At 46.4% G+C, this 13871-nt stretch overlaps 1 protein-coding gene across 3 annotated transcripts in view; it reads right to left on the reverse strand.

Annotated features, from left to right (window-relative positions):
- TRRAP (transformation/transcription domain associated protein) overlaps nucleotides 1–13871 on the reverse strand; it is a 156547-nt gene that overhangs the window by 133611 nt on the left and 9065 nt on the right. For all 3 annotated transcript variants that reach the window (XM_026650611.1, XM_026650609.1, XM_024208476.2), the window contains exons 9-11: nucleotides 3366–3491; nucleotides 1172–1249; nucleotides 849–937 (exon numbers count right to left, since the gene is read on the reverse strand). In XM_026650611.1, the coding sequence (XP_026506396.1) occupies nucleotides 849–937; nucleotides 1172–1249; nucleotides 3366–3491 (293 nt within the window). The remainder of the gene's footprint in view (nucleotides 1–848; nucleotides 938–1171; nucleotides 1250–3365; nucleotides 3492–13871) is intronic.

Raw genomic sequence — 13871 nt, forward strand, 5'->3', positions numbered from 1 at the left:
CAGACAGAATAGTAACCAATAGGCGGAATATCAATGCTCTGCCTAGACAGGAGGCTCTCACGGGTCCAAGAAGAGCAAAAACACTAGTTTTGTGGCAGGATGGAGATTCCATGAGTGTAGTATCCTAGTAAATATGGGGCCCAGCAAACACTGCCCACTGCAATAGCAATTGTGATGCTGTTAGGATAATTTTATTATAGAACAGTTTTAAGTCAAAAGTAGCCAAGTTTTATTGTAGTTGCAAGCAACCAAAGGCAAACAGATGTGCTTTAAGATAAATTTATCTTTTAAGATTTTGGATCATTTTTAAATGGCAAATTTAGTTATTAGTTAACTACAAACATAAGAACAGCCAAACTGGGTCAGACCAATGGTCCAGCTAGCCCAGTATCCTGTCTTCTGACAGTGGCTCGTCCAGATGCTTCAGAGAGAATGAACAGCACAGGGCAATTTATCAAGTGATCCATGCCTTATCGTTTAGTCCCAGTTTCTGGCAGTCAGGCTTAGGAAAGCAGAGCATAGGGGTTACATCCCTGACCATCTTGGGCAATAGCCACTGATGGACCGATCCTTCAGAACTTTTCTAATTCTTTTTTGAACCCAGTTAAACTTTTGGCCTTCTCAGCAACCTCTGGCAATGAATTCCACAGGTTGATTGTGCATGGTGTGAAAAAAGTACTCTCATGTTTGCTTTAAACCTGCTGCCTATTTATTCCATTGGGTTGCCCCGGTTCTTGTATTATTTCTGGGGGCGGGGGGAGGAGGGACCTACAAAGCATGAGTCATACTTAGATCTATTACCAATATGACCCAGATTCAACTGAAATGGTTTGTTAAGATAGTCTTACCTGGCTTGCGAGGATACCTGTATTATAATCGTGTTCATGATCAAGGGCACGAATTCAGCCACCACATTATGAATGTTCAGTTTGTAGAGCTAAAAAGAAATAACAACTTGAAAACAAAATCCAATACCCACATTTCACATTTGTGCTCAGCAAATTATTAGAGAGCACATCAGGAAAAAAAACCTATTCTGAATGCATCATCATCATCATGGTGGATTTTGCCACAAGATTTTACATCCGTTTTAACTAACGGCCTAGGCACAGTACACAGACTATCTGAATAGGCAATAGTAAAATATTCACATGCGAGATACTGTACTAACCTGATACATTAGAACAACAATAATGGGAAGCTCAGCCAACACTTTCAAGGAGAGAGACCCTCTGGGAATTATAGAATGCTGAAAAGGTGAAAATATTTTAAAATTTTCATTCTTTTTCAAAAGAAAAATACTAAAAAAACCTGATAATTAATCCCTTCATAAAAATATGTACATTATTTATCATTCCTTTTAATAATTAAACATTCAGGGTAAACAATACTTCATTTCAGAGCGCATATTATATGGAAGTTTTATTCTTTGGCTAAATAAAAATTCTATGCAGACATTTCTTGATCTGTAACTATATTTACATTTTAAATGCAACTTTGATAAGTGTAACTCCAACACCAAGAGGAGTGAGTCACACACATTTTTAACAGAATATTTTTCGATATACCTGCTACTTTGTGGTAATTCAAGACAGACTCAGACATTAGAGATGGTGCCACCTGTGAACTATCCTTTTAAGGGGGTTGGGGCTCAACTGCACCAATCTCCAGGGTGGAGGGAATGAATACAATAGTCATGTGACAGAGAGCATGTGACTAAGGGCGTGGCTACACTTGTGAGTTAGAATGCATTAAAGCAGCCCCGGGCGCCAAAGCTCACCACCCGTCCACACTGGCAAGGCATGTAGAGTGTTCTGACTCCAGGGCTAGAGCGCTCCTGGTACTCCACCTTGGCGAAAAGATTAATACTTGGTGCGCATTGGCTGAAACGCCCGGGCATCAGTGTGAATGAGGTGTTGCATTACTGCGCTCTGATCAGCCTCCGGAAACGTCATAATTAAGTCAAGTGGCCACTCTTGTCATTGTTTTGGAATCGCTGCAGGAATGCGGATATGCCCTTTGAAAGCTCCGTTTCTGACAGCCGGCATGCTTATCTGCTCTGAGACAAAGCAACCATTACTGTGGAATGCTCCGTGAGAGAGAGGCGCGGGGCGGGGGGGGTCCTGCTGCTGTCTGAACTTACAAGACAGCATGCTGACATGCTCTCAGCCCCCCAAAAACCCACTCTCTTCCCCGCCCCCACATACTACAACACACTCCCTGTCACACTCCACCTCTCCGCCCACATTTGAAATGCCCATTGCAGCCACTTGCATCCTGGGATAGCTACCACAATGCACTGCTCTCTGTGGCCGTTGCAAGAGTTGCTAATGTGGCCACGCCCGTGCGCTTGCAGCTGTCAGTGTGGACAGATTGCAGCGCTTTCCCTACTGTGTTCTGCGAAGGCTGGTTTAACTCAAAGCACTCTACATCTGCAAGTGTAGCCATGCCCTAAGAATCAGGCCTGCTGGGAAAGATAAGAGCAGCCTGTGATCATTCAGGGAGAATAGACTCTGGAGGAACCACTCCATCAAAAAAACAAGGAGCACTACCTGGAAAGGGTCAGTGAGGTGTCCAAGGCTGAATAACTCTCCAGAACTCCTAGATACAAGGCCCAGGAAAGAAGCCTGCTAGGAGCAAGAGCCAGCTAGGTAGGCTGGGTGAAAGGTGTGGGCTGTTTTGAACTTTGTGGTAATAAATCACACTCCCACAAGGGGAGAATTTTTGAGAAAAACACTAACAGTGTGAAGTATGATTGACTAGGGAGGAAAGGGAAACTGAGGGTAGCAGCAGGGCCCAAAGCCAGACCACGTAAACCCTACCACAGAGAGACTATGAGCTAATAGGCTTTTTTTTTTTTTAAACCCCTCCACCATGTGAGGTCACAACTTACTCAGGGCCTGATCCAACTCCACATCAAGTCAACGGGAGTTTTTCTGTTAATTTCATTGGGAGTTGGCTGCAGTCTAAATTACAGGTCTGTCGCATCTTACGCTGGGGTTACGTTCCGCAGTCAGCGCGTAAAGCGAAAATCGCGTATAGTCAAAATTACATTGAGTGTAATGGCGGGCGGAATCGCCCGCACTACAGGTACAGTATTAAAATTGTTATTTTTCTCTTTTTTTGTTTTGTTTTTGCCAACCACGTAAAGCTGAAATCACGCATGTTAAATGCACCTAAGATGCGACAAACCTGTATGCAATGTGCCCATTGCAAAAGGAGTATCTTCTGTTCCTACCTCTATGGCTAATAAGTTTGAAAGGGTGGACATGCCATTTTAGTTGTTTTCCATAAGATTTTATCTTTAACATACAGCCAATTTTACAGGTACTCAGTATTCGAGGTCACCTAGTCAAAATACTCACTGTTCTTGTTTCACTGTCATCCCGTTCAGGATTTACTTTCACCACAATTGTTGTAATCATACCAACCATTTCTGGGGAAGGAACAGTATTCTCTGGGATCACCTGAGGATTCTCAAAGTATCGATTCTACAGACACACAAAGCAGAAGTTTTAAAGAAGAGAAACAGATTTAAAATTTTATTAAACCTAATGTTGAAAAAAATTATATAATACATAGGTTGAGAAAAGTATCTATACATCTGGGTATAGTGCTTAGATTATCCAGAAATACAAAGTTTGTTTTTAAAGTCATATGATACATAGAGTACATAATCAGCAATAACCCAAATTTAGGTGAATAGATTTAACAATGCAGTTTAGATATTAGAATCCGAATACTCGGGTACATCACTCATGAAAAGTTGTACAGCGCTGTGGTTGTGGAAAGCAAAATATAACGAGTGGAGATTGTTCCTCAGTTATTGAGAATTGGGTAGGTTGTCCATTTAGAAAATACAATCCATGAGGAAAGTATTTTTTACTGCTACTAAATTCTTCGGAAAGGGCTTACTTTCCTTTCTGGAGTTCTTCGGGGTGCTTTTGTGCATATGGATCCCATTGTAGCGGTGAGCTCACAAACTTTGAACCACCAGTGTCCACTGGGACTGAATATTTGCTGGATACACCTTTGCATTCCCCAAAGAATATAACTAATGGAGCAGCTCCACTAAGTTCTTTCATGAATACAGAATAAGCAGGTAAAGCCTCCACATGAGTGGGAAGGAGAGCAGATCATGAGATCCATGTGGACAAAAACCATCTTCAAGGACTCCAGTTACTGTGAGGCAAGTAACCACCTCTCTCTTCTTCATGCATTTGCCATACAGATCCCACTGCAGGTGATTAAGTAGCAGTTACCTTTCAAGGGGGTTGGTGACAAGAGTCCTACCTAAAAGTGACTGTAGGAGAGCCCTACCAAACTGGGCATCTGATCTCGAAGCTGCCACAATGGAGCAATGATAGCTAATTGGAGTTCTGTGCATACATTTAGCAATCTTATAAATCTCAGAAATAGTCTCCCCTGAAACAAGAAACAGAAGTTGACTGAGAACTAGTAGAGCATTTCTACCTTGAGAAGAGGTTGTTTGTTTAATGTATAGGAAATCTAAATACAGTCTGTAACCCACTTAGAGTCTTTCAGAGAAAACAACCGGCATTGTAGACTTATCACCAAAAGCCACAAAAAGTCTGGATGATTTCAGAAATGGCTTTGTTCTGGAAAGATAAAGGGGCATAGCCCTAAGACTATCTAAAGGTATGTCTACACTAGAAACTAAGTTGACCTATATTAGATCGACTTACAGCCATTGCAGTGCATATCCACACTACGCTTCTTTGGTCGATGGTGCATGTCCTCACTAGGAATGCTTGCACTGATCTAGGAGGGGTAGCGTGGGAAACTGAGCCCACAGGATCCTGGGCTCCTGGCTGGCTGCCTCCCCTGCTGCTCCCCGTTCCCCACCTGGAGCGGTGGGGAAGCCACCCAGGGCTTCTCCCCCTTGGGGAGCGGAGTCCAGCTGCCCCAGCTTCTCCTCCCAGCCCACTCCCTGCCAGGTGCTGGGCAGTCTTGTCAGTTTCTGGGCACCAGCAAGGAGCCCTGAAATTGACAAGACAGCCAAGGTTACCAGCCAGGAGTGGGGTCCAGCCACCCAGCCCTCCTGCCATGAAATTGACAAGACAGCCAACAGCCCATGTATGTAATGCAGTGTTTGCATCGCCCTTACTATACCAACATAAGCCTCTCGTGAAGAGAGTTATGTCGATGCAGTATGGCGCTTACATTGGCAGGAGCAAGGCTGTAGCGTAGACACTGAGGCCTGGTCTACACTAGGCGTTTGTCGACTTTAGCGCCGTTACACCGACTTAACCCTGCACCCGTCCACACCACGAGGCCATTTAGTTCGACATAGAGCTCCTTTAAATCGATTTCTGTAATCCTCCCCAACGAGAGGAGTAGCGTTAAATTCGAAATGGGCATATCGAATTAGGCTAGGTGTGGATGGAAATCGACGCTAATAGCTCCGGGAGCTATCCCACAGTGCATCACTCTGTTGACGCTCTGGACAGCAGTCCGAGCTCGGATGCTCTGACCAGCCACACCCCGGGAAAATTTGAATTCCTTTTCCTGTCTGGGCAGTTTGAATCGCAGTTTCTGTTTGGACACCGTGGCGAGCTCAGCAGCAGTGGCAAAGATGCAGAGCTCTCCAGCAGAGATGGCCGTGCAATCCCAGACTAGAAAGAGGGCCCCAGCATGGACTGATCGGGAAGTCTTGGATCTCATCGCTGTGTGGGGAGATGAGTCCGTGCTTTCCGAGCTGCGCTCCAAAAGACGGAATGCAAAGATCTACGAGAAGATCTCTAAAGCCATGGCAGAGAGAGGATACAGCCGGGATGCAACGCAGTGCCGCGTGAAAATCAAGGAGCTGAGACAAGGCTACCAAAAAACCAAAGAGGCAAATGGACGCTCCGGATCCCAGCCCCACACATCCCGTTTCTACGAGGCACTGCATTCCATCCTAGGTGCGGCCGCCACCACTACCCCACCAGTGACCGTGGACTCTGAGGATGGGATATTGTCCGCGGCCGGTTCCTCGTCGGACATGTTAGCGGACGGGGAAGATGAAGAAGGAGATGAGGAGGACGAGGCAGTCGACAGCGCTGGCACCGCTGATTTCCCCGACAGCCAGGAGCTCTTCATCACCCTCACAGAGATCCCCTACCAACCGTCCCCCGCCGTTACCCCAGACACAGATTCAGGGGAAGGATCAAGCAGTAAGTGTTTTAAATATCTAAACATTTATTTATAACAGAACTTGCATATTTTAAATATTAACAATAGCTAAAGTGCTTTCAAGTATGTAAACTTTTATTTATAACAGAACAGGAAGATTTGAAATATTAACAATGGGTAAAGTGCTTCTAAACATGTAAACAGGAAAGTGCAACAAAACGGGAATCTGAACAAAGGGTATCATGATTATTGTGTCTTTGGCCGCTTCAATGTATAGTCCGAACGATTTTAAGACAATTCAACAATGTCCGCTTCATGATTACACTGCCCAAGATGCTCCACTCTTTTGTCCCTCCAAGGGCACCTAACCCAAAAACTGGTTGATGTGTCCGGGGATAGAGGCGAGATCCCCCGGGGAGAACTCCTCATAGGCCTCCTGCAGGTGTCTTTCCAGCCTAATTATCAGGTTCTTTGGCAGGGAGAGCTTATTAGGCCCCCCGTGGTAAGAAACGTTTCCCTGCCACAACGCCAGCAGGTATTCGGGGATCATGGCCTTGCACAGCATAGCAGCAAATGACCCCGGTTTCTGCAGGCTGTCCCGAAGCATCCTCTCCTTCTGGCTCTCCGAGACCCTCAGGAGGGTGATGTCTGGCATGACGCCCTGCTTTGAATTAGGTAGGGGAAAGTTAGTATTGGGACTGCTTGCCTGTTCCTTTACAGAACTGCAACCTCCGGTTTACAGCCACGCGGTTTACAGCCGCGAGGGGCTGGGACAGGGGCAGAGTTCATGCTTGCAGGATTGCTGCCAGCAGAGACTCACATTGCTTTCTATGTGAAAGGAGGCCAGTGCCACTCTTAAAGTTTTAAGCAGCCACAAGTCTACGGCTTACCATGTTTGCCAGCTAGACAAAGTCCGGTGTCCTGCCCCGCTCCTCAGCTCGCCACAGCAAGACCGCAGGCACTGTAGGCGAGGGCCGAAAATTCGACCTTGTCCTCAGTGCGCGTGTGATAGGTGCTCTGCATGGTCTTGTTCACAGAGAAAGACTATGTTCTCTGTTCACAGATACATTGCTCTGTCTCAGGAATTCACTCCCTTTTTCCAATTCCCACAGCCACATCTGCCCAGAGGCTAGCGCACATTAGGAGGAGGAAGAAGAGGACACGGGAAGACATGTTTGCTGAACTAATGGGATGCTCCCGAGCACAGGCAGCCCAGCAGACACAGTGGAGGGAGAACTTGTCACAAATGCACCGGGCAAACATGGAACGGGAGGAGAGATGGCGACAGGAGGACCAGCAGGCGACTCAAACGCTGCTTGGACTAATGAGGGAGCAAACGGACACGCTCCGCCGCCTTGTGGATGTTCTGCAGGACCGGAGGCAGGAGGAGAGAGCCCCGCTGCAGTCTCTCTCTAACCGCCCTGCCCCGCCACCAAGTCCCATACCCCCCTCACCCAAAGTCCAAACACGGAGGGGCGGCAGGGGCCGTGAAAACTTTCACTCCACCCCAGCGGACAGCTATAGCACTAGAAGGCTCTCATTCCCCAACATCTGAAAAGTCCTTTCCTACCCGCCTCACACAAGACCCCGTCCAAGTTTCACCCCCCCGTTCCATGTGTGGTTGTTAATAAAAAATACGTTTCTGTTCATTACTGTTTCCATCCTCTTCTTTTGGAGGAGAGTCTGTCTGAAGGGGGGGGAAGGGGCTTGGTAATTAGACAGGACAGTCACCTTTAGCAGGGGGCAGGCCCAGCAGCAGGGCACATACACAGTGCAGTGACTAGTTACCCTGGTCAGTCTGGGAGGTGGCTTTCATGTTCTGTGGGGGAGGGGGCGGGGTTGCTCTGTGACTTTGTGGCGGGGGAGGGCAGTTTAGAAGCATCATTAGCATCACAACACTAAACCCAGGTTTAAAACATTCCCGCGAAAACAGTAATGAAGACAACGGTGTTCATTAGCAAAACAGAACAGATTTTATTTTTTGGGAAGGGGGTGAAGGGGGTAACTGGGTAAAGAAACGGGGGCAAGTTCAGCCTCTGTGTCCACAAACTTAAAAGTCACTGGGTACCCTGCTCAGTCTTGAAACTGGCTTTCAAAGCCTCCCGGATGCACAGCGCGTCCCGCTGGGATCTTCTAATCGCCCGGCTGTCTGGCTGGGCGTAATCAGCAGCCAGGCTATTTGCAAGCTGCTATAACAATGGGGATATTGGTTTCGCTGAGATCACAGCAAGTCAGTAAGCTTCTCCATCTCCCCTTGAGACGGCCAAAAGCACACTCCACCACCATTCTGCACTTGCTCAGCCTGTAGTTGAAGAGTTCTTTTTCACTGTCCAGGGCGCCAGTATAGGGCTTCATGAGCCAGGGCATTAGCGGGTAGGCTGGGTCCCCGAGGATCACTGTAGGCATCTCCACATCCCCAACAGTTATCTTGTGGTCCAGGAAGTAAATACCAGTCAGGGCTGCTCACATGCGGGTGTCCTTGCGCTTCAGGGCAGGGGACAGCAACTCACAAAGTTCCAGGAAAGTCCCCTTCCGCATGCGAAAGTTTCGCAGCCACTGGGATTCATCCCAGATCTGAAGCACTATGCGGTCCCACCAGTCCGTGCTTGTTTCCCGGGCCCAGAATCGCCGTTCAACAAAATCCACATGCCCCATTGCAAACGTGATGTCCTCGGCGCTGGGTGTCGTGGTTTCTGACAGCCGTGTGCTACTCTCGGAGTTCAGGTCCTCACTCCGCTGCCGCAGAGAGAAATCAGGCGAGGAGGCTATCTGCCTCTGTGAAAGGTGGATGATGAGCTGCGAGGCGTTGACAACGGTCACAACTGCAGCGATGGTCGCAGCGGGATCTATGCTCGCGGTGCTGTGGCGTCCGCGCTGTCACTGACCAGAAAAGTGCGCGAACTGATTTCCCGCCGGCGCTTTCAAGGAGGGAGGGAGGGCGGGAGTGACGATTGGATGACGACAGTTACCCAAAAGCACCCTCGGGACATTTTTTTCCCCCAGAAGGCATTGGGGGCTCGACCCAGAATTCCAATGGGCAGTGGGGACTGCGGGAACTGTGGGATAGCTGCCCACAGTGCACTGCTTCCAATGTCGACGCTTTCCCTGGTAGTGTGGACTGACAAAGTCGAATTACTGTCCTTGGTGTGGACACACACGTTCGACTTTCTAATATCGATTGCAAATATTCGATTTAACTAAAATCGAACTACTCATAGTGTAGACATACCCTGACATAATTAGGTCGATGAAAGGCAACTTAGGTAGACAGACCTGGTCTATACTACAGAGTTATAAGTGTGTGGAGGTTACCAAGCACAGGAGATTTAGGAAAAAGTACAGTTAAGTGTATAAATTGCTTTATATGAAAATCTGAAACCACTTTTTAATGACCCTCAACAGATGGGTGATATTCTGATATAGCGGTCGCATGACTCAGAGTTAATCTACAGTCCCAAGTGTTTCAAAGGCAAATAGTCCAAAAGAGCTGGAACAGAAGAACCCAAGGAATGAATATGTTTCAATGGACCACAAGAGAAAACTTTTTAGCTTGAAACATGCTTCTCAAAGGCCTTTTTGCTCTGGATCAAAAGCTCTTGTACAGTCACTATCTACAGACCTTAATCAGCTAGTCACATGTAGAGACACCATGCAGGCCTTGGTTCTGCAGAATGACATCTGGGAGCTTTAGTAGCAGAAGTGGCCTAATTGATCATGTCAGAATACCAGAACTGATGCACCCAGGCTGGAACTATCATTACCACCTTGGCTTTGTCCGGATATATCTTTCTAAGGACTTTGGGAATTAATGAAAGAGAGAGAAACACTTGAGCAGGTTCTTCTCCCACCAAATCAGAAACACATCTATCACAGATCCTGAACTCACTCTTCTTTGGGAAGAGAACACTGGAGACTGTGTTCACACTGGGAGCAAACAGATCCAGCAAATAGGGAACTCTGTTTAGCAATACTTGATTTAGAACAGTCTTTCAGCTCCCACTCACACATGAATCGTGATGGAGCTCTTTCTGCTTAGATGATCTGCCAAATAATTCTGGGTAATTGAAAGACAGAGCTACTAGGATGATCTTATGTAGGATGCACCAGTCTCATGGGTGTATCACTTCCTGGCATGATCTCACTCCCCCTGGACTCTCCATACAACACATATCTTGATGGACAATGCAACAGCTTTGAGTGGTGGTGCCCAGAAAGAGAAGCAGAAATGCCTTCCGGGCTAGATGAATGGCCCTCAACTCCGGTACATTTATGTGTAACAGACTCTACTCACGATCACTTTCCCTGTATTCAGAGGACGTCCACATGTGCACATCCATCACAAGAGTTTTTTTAAGGGGGCGGTGGATGAAACATAATTCCCTAGCAGATTTTTAAGGGTCTGTCCACCAAAACAGAGACATTGGCACTCCGACAGGCAAGCCCATGTTGTATTTGACTGGCTGATAAACTGTTCTTAACCAACTCTGAAAAGACCAGAGGACTTATGGAGTCACAAGTAAAGCTGCCATATGACCCAGTAAACTGAGACAGAATCTTACTGAGGTTCTCAGATGAGATCGCAGGTATGAAATGAGGTGACTCATGAAAAGTCTGTGTTTAGGAATGTATGCTCTTGCCAATGTGAAGTCCAGCACCGCCCATATAAATTTTGTGGACTGAGTAGGGGTGAGATCGGACATGTCTCAATTGATCTTGAGGCCTTGTCTGGAAAACAACTGTAGAACTGTGTGAACATCCCTAGTGACCTGCTGTGATGCATCTCCTTATCTCAATGATTATCTAGCAGGGCATCTATGTCGGCCCTCTTGGATGTGGCTGTTTTAGCCAAGGATCTGTGGCGGCCCCCACTTTCTATCTTGAGAATGCCTTTATTAATAGGTATGGCTAAGCAACCCTGGAAAATGTTAAATAATTTAGGACAGCTCTCTTAAATGATCTCTAGCAGAAACTCTAAAGTGTCCACCATTCTTCTAAGGAGGTCTTGAACTAGTAATGTAAAATATTAAACGGTTAGCCAGTAAGCATTAGTCTTACCAGTTAGCCAACCTTAATCATTAACCTCCAGCCCCAGGCCAGCCAGCCGACCCTCAGCCCCGGGTTTCTCTCCCTTTAATCGGTTAACCGATTAAACAATTTTAATCATTTAAACAAACAGATATTTACATCTCTATCTTTCGTGGCCTTAAAATAGTCTATTTTGACGCAGTAGATGGTGTCATACCTTCATCAGGCAAAGCCAATATGACCAGGTTGGTCCTCATATTCCTTGAGGAGGTCTTCCTCATCACTATACAGTTTCTGTTTAGAACAATGAAGGAGCTCTTGGAGCAATGACTGAACCTCCTGAGATGGGGTGTGGGTTTGTTTGGTTTTGTTTTGGGGGTGTTTTTTTAAGGAAGACGACAACCTTATTCTAGATCTTGATGCCGCTGTATATGGCACAGAGCAGGGAATGGCTGAGGACTCCACACAGAACATTAAGGCCACTGCGTCCCAGAAGATAAAGGCCTATGGTGCCAAAGAGATGGGAACCAAGGAACATGACTGAAGCATGAGATCCGTGACTCCTTTTAAGGTTTTAGGAACCACTCTAGGCAAATGAGAAGATCTCCTAGGAGAACAACATCTGCTGCCACATGAAGATGAGCGGAATTCTTCTAAAGGAGGTGCACATCCTTGAAGTGTAGAAACACAGAAACTCAGAACCCCTTGGTATGAAAGGTAGACACTGCTACCATAGAGGATCAACGCAGACAGGTTCATCTTTGGTACTCTGGACTCCAAGCAGAGGTTTGAATACCACAGATAAAGGAGAGAGATTCAGTAAAGGGGATTCCAGTTCCAGGGTGATAGCTAGATCTGCAGAAGATGTAAAAATAGCCTGGGCAGAAAGAGGAGGTGGTACAGGTGACAATGGTTCCAATGCAGCTGCCTTGGCAGATATCTTATCACAATACAATGATTTGGTGGCATACAGTACACCAATGCCAACTGTACTTAAGAAACAGTATTGATAAATGAAGACAGAAGCTGCACCCCTGCATCAAAAGAATGGTGCCATGATTCTGTGAAACCCCAATGTGAGTTTGAAGGAAGAGCCTTAGGCAACTCAGATGCATAATGACTTTGACCCTTCCTCTTGGCCACTACCAGTGATGCAGATTGGTGCAAAGCTGCATCCAGAGAGCTCTGCTTTTTCAAAGTCACATTGGTACTGTGATTCTTCAAAAAGACTGAAATCCTGTTCACATCAGTTCTCTTTTTCCTAAGAGAAAATAGAAGGCTTAATGTTTCAGGGACTCCCAGAATCAAAAGACCTCTTAGCCCCCCAAGTTGCATCTCTTGTAGCCAAAGCACAAGCTGAAACAAGTTCATAAGCAGGAGCAGGAATCTCACAGTCAAAAATCTTATCTTTTCCAGCAAAAACAACATCAAGTGGTCATCACATGCCTTGTGTGTATTCAAAAAGAGAGTTATAAATAATATAGTTGTTTGAGATAGGAGATTCCCCTAAACAAAAAAGGCACTTTATATGTGTATCATTCATAGGCATAGCTGTCTCGCAGGCAGGGCAGATCTCAGCCATTAGACCTGAGACTCGGAAAGAAAACAAGGAGTCTTTCGGAGGAGGTAGAAGAGTTAGTCAACCAGCTTAAGTGAAACAAGAAAAAAAAAAAGTTACCGGGGAGAGAGGCGGAGACTAACTATAAAACCCTAACCCTATCCCCTAGAGCTATAAGGAAGCAGAAAGACATTGTGCATCAACTCAGTGCCTCGGGCAGTAAGAAGAAAGTAAGTGATGGTTGGGGCTGCTCCATTTTTATACCCTCATTGTACATGGCATGAGAGCGTAAAGGACAGCTCCGAAGGAAACAGATGGCTAGACGATTCCAGTCTCACACACTCGAAGCACTCACACCTACAGTGGGATCTTTGTGGACATAGACTTGAAGCTGAAATTCTATAGATTAAAAAACAATATTATTAAAACACTGGGCCACTAATGAGGTTATAGGGCCTAGCAATACTGCAACTGCAGAGCCCACGACTGAGCTGCAGCGTCTCTAAGACCTCACATCATGGATGCTGCTCTCTTCCTATGTTAGAGTAAAGGCTGACTTACAACGCAGTGAAAATGACAAAAAACCAATCTCTATTTCATGATGGCAAATATCAAAATACTGTGTGATTGAACATGGCAAAAAAACGGTTTCACGCCGTCTTGAACTCTCACTTCAAAGTTCTTTTCAACTTTCCCTTACGGTACTTGTTGACTATCGGTCTCATGCCAGTATTTAGCCTTAGATGGAGTTTACCACCAGCTTTGGGCTGCGTTCCCAAGCAACCTGACTCCAAGAAGACCCGGTCCCGGCGCGCCGGGGGCCGCTACCGGCCTTACACCGTCCACGGGCACCTCTTAACGGTGGACAGAACAAGGAGCAATGGTCTCAAGTTGCAGTGGGGGAGGTCTAGGTTGGATATTAGGAAAAACTTTTTCACTAGGAGGGTGGTGAAGCACTGGAATGCGTTACCTAGGGAGGTGGTGGAGTCTCCTTCTTTGGAGGTTTTTAAGGCCCGGCTTGACAAAGCCCTGGCTGGGATGATTTAGTTGGGAATTGGTCCTGCTTTGAGCAGGGGGTTGGACTAGATGACCTCCTGAGGTCCCTTCCAACCCTGACATTCTATGATTCTATGAAAAACAAGTTTCACACTTC

The sequence above is a fragment of the Terrapene carolina genome, unplaced genomic scaffold, assembly GCF_002925995.2.
Source record: "Terrapene carolina triunguis isolate 2854851 unplaced genomic scaffold, T_m_triunguis-2.0 Scaffold93, whole genome shotgun sequence".
In the NCBI taxonomy this organism is placed as follows: Eukaryota; Metazoa; Chordata; order Testudines; family Emydidae; genus Terrapene; species Terrapene triunguis.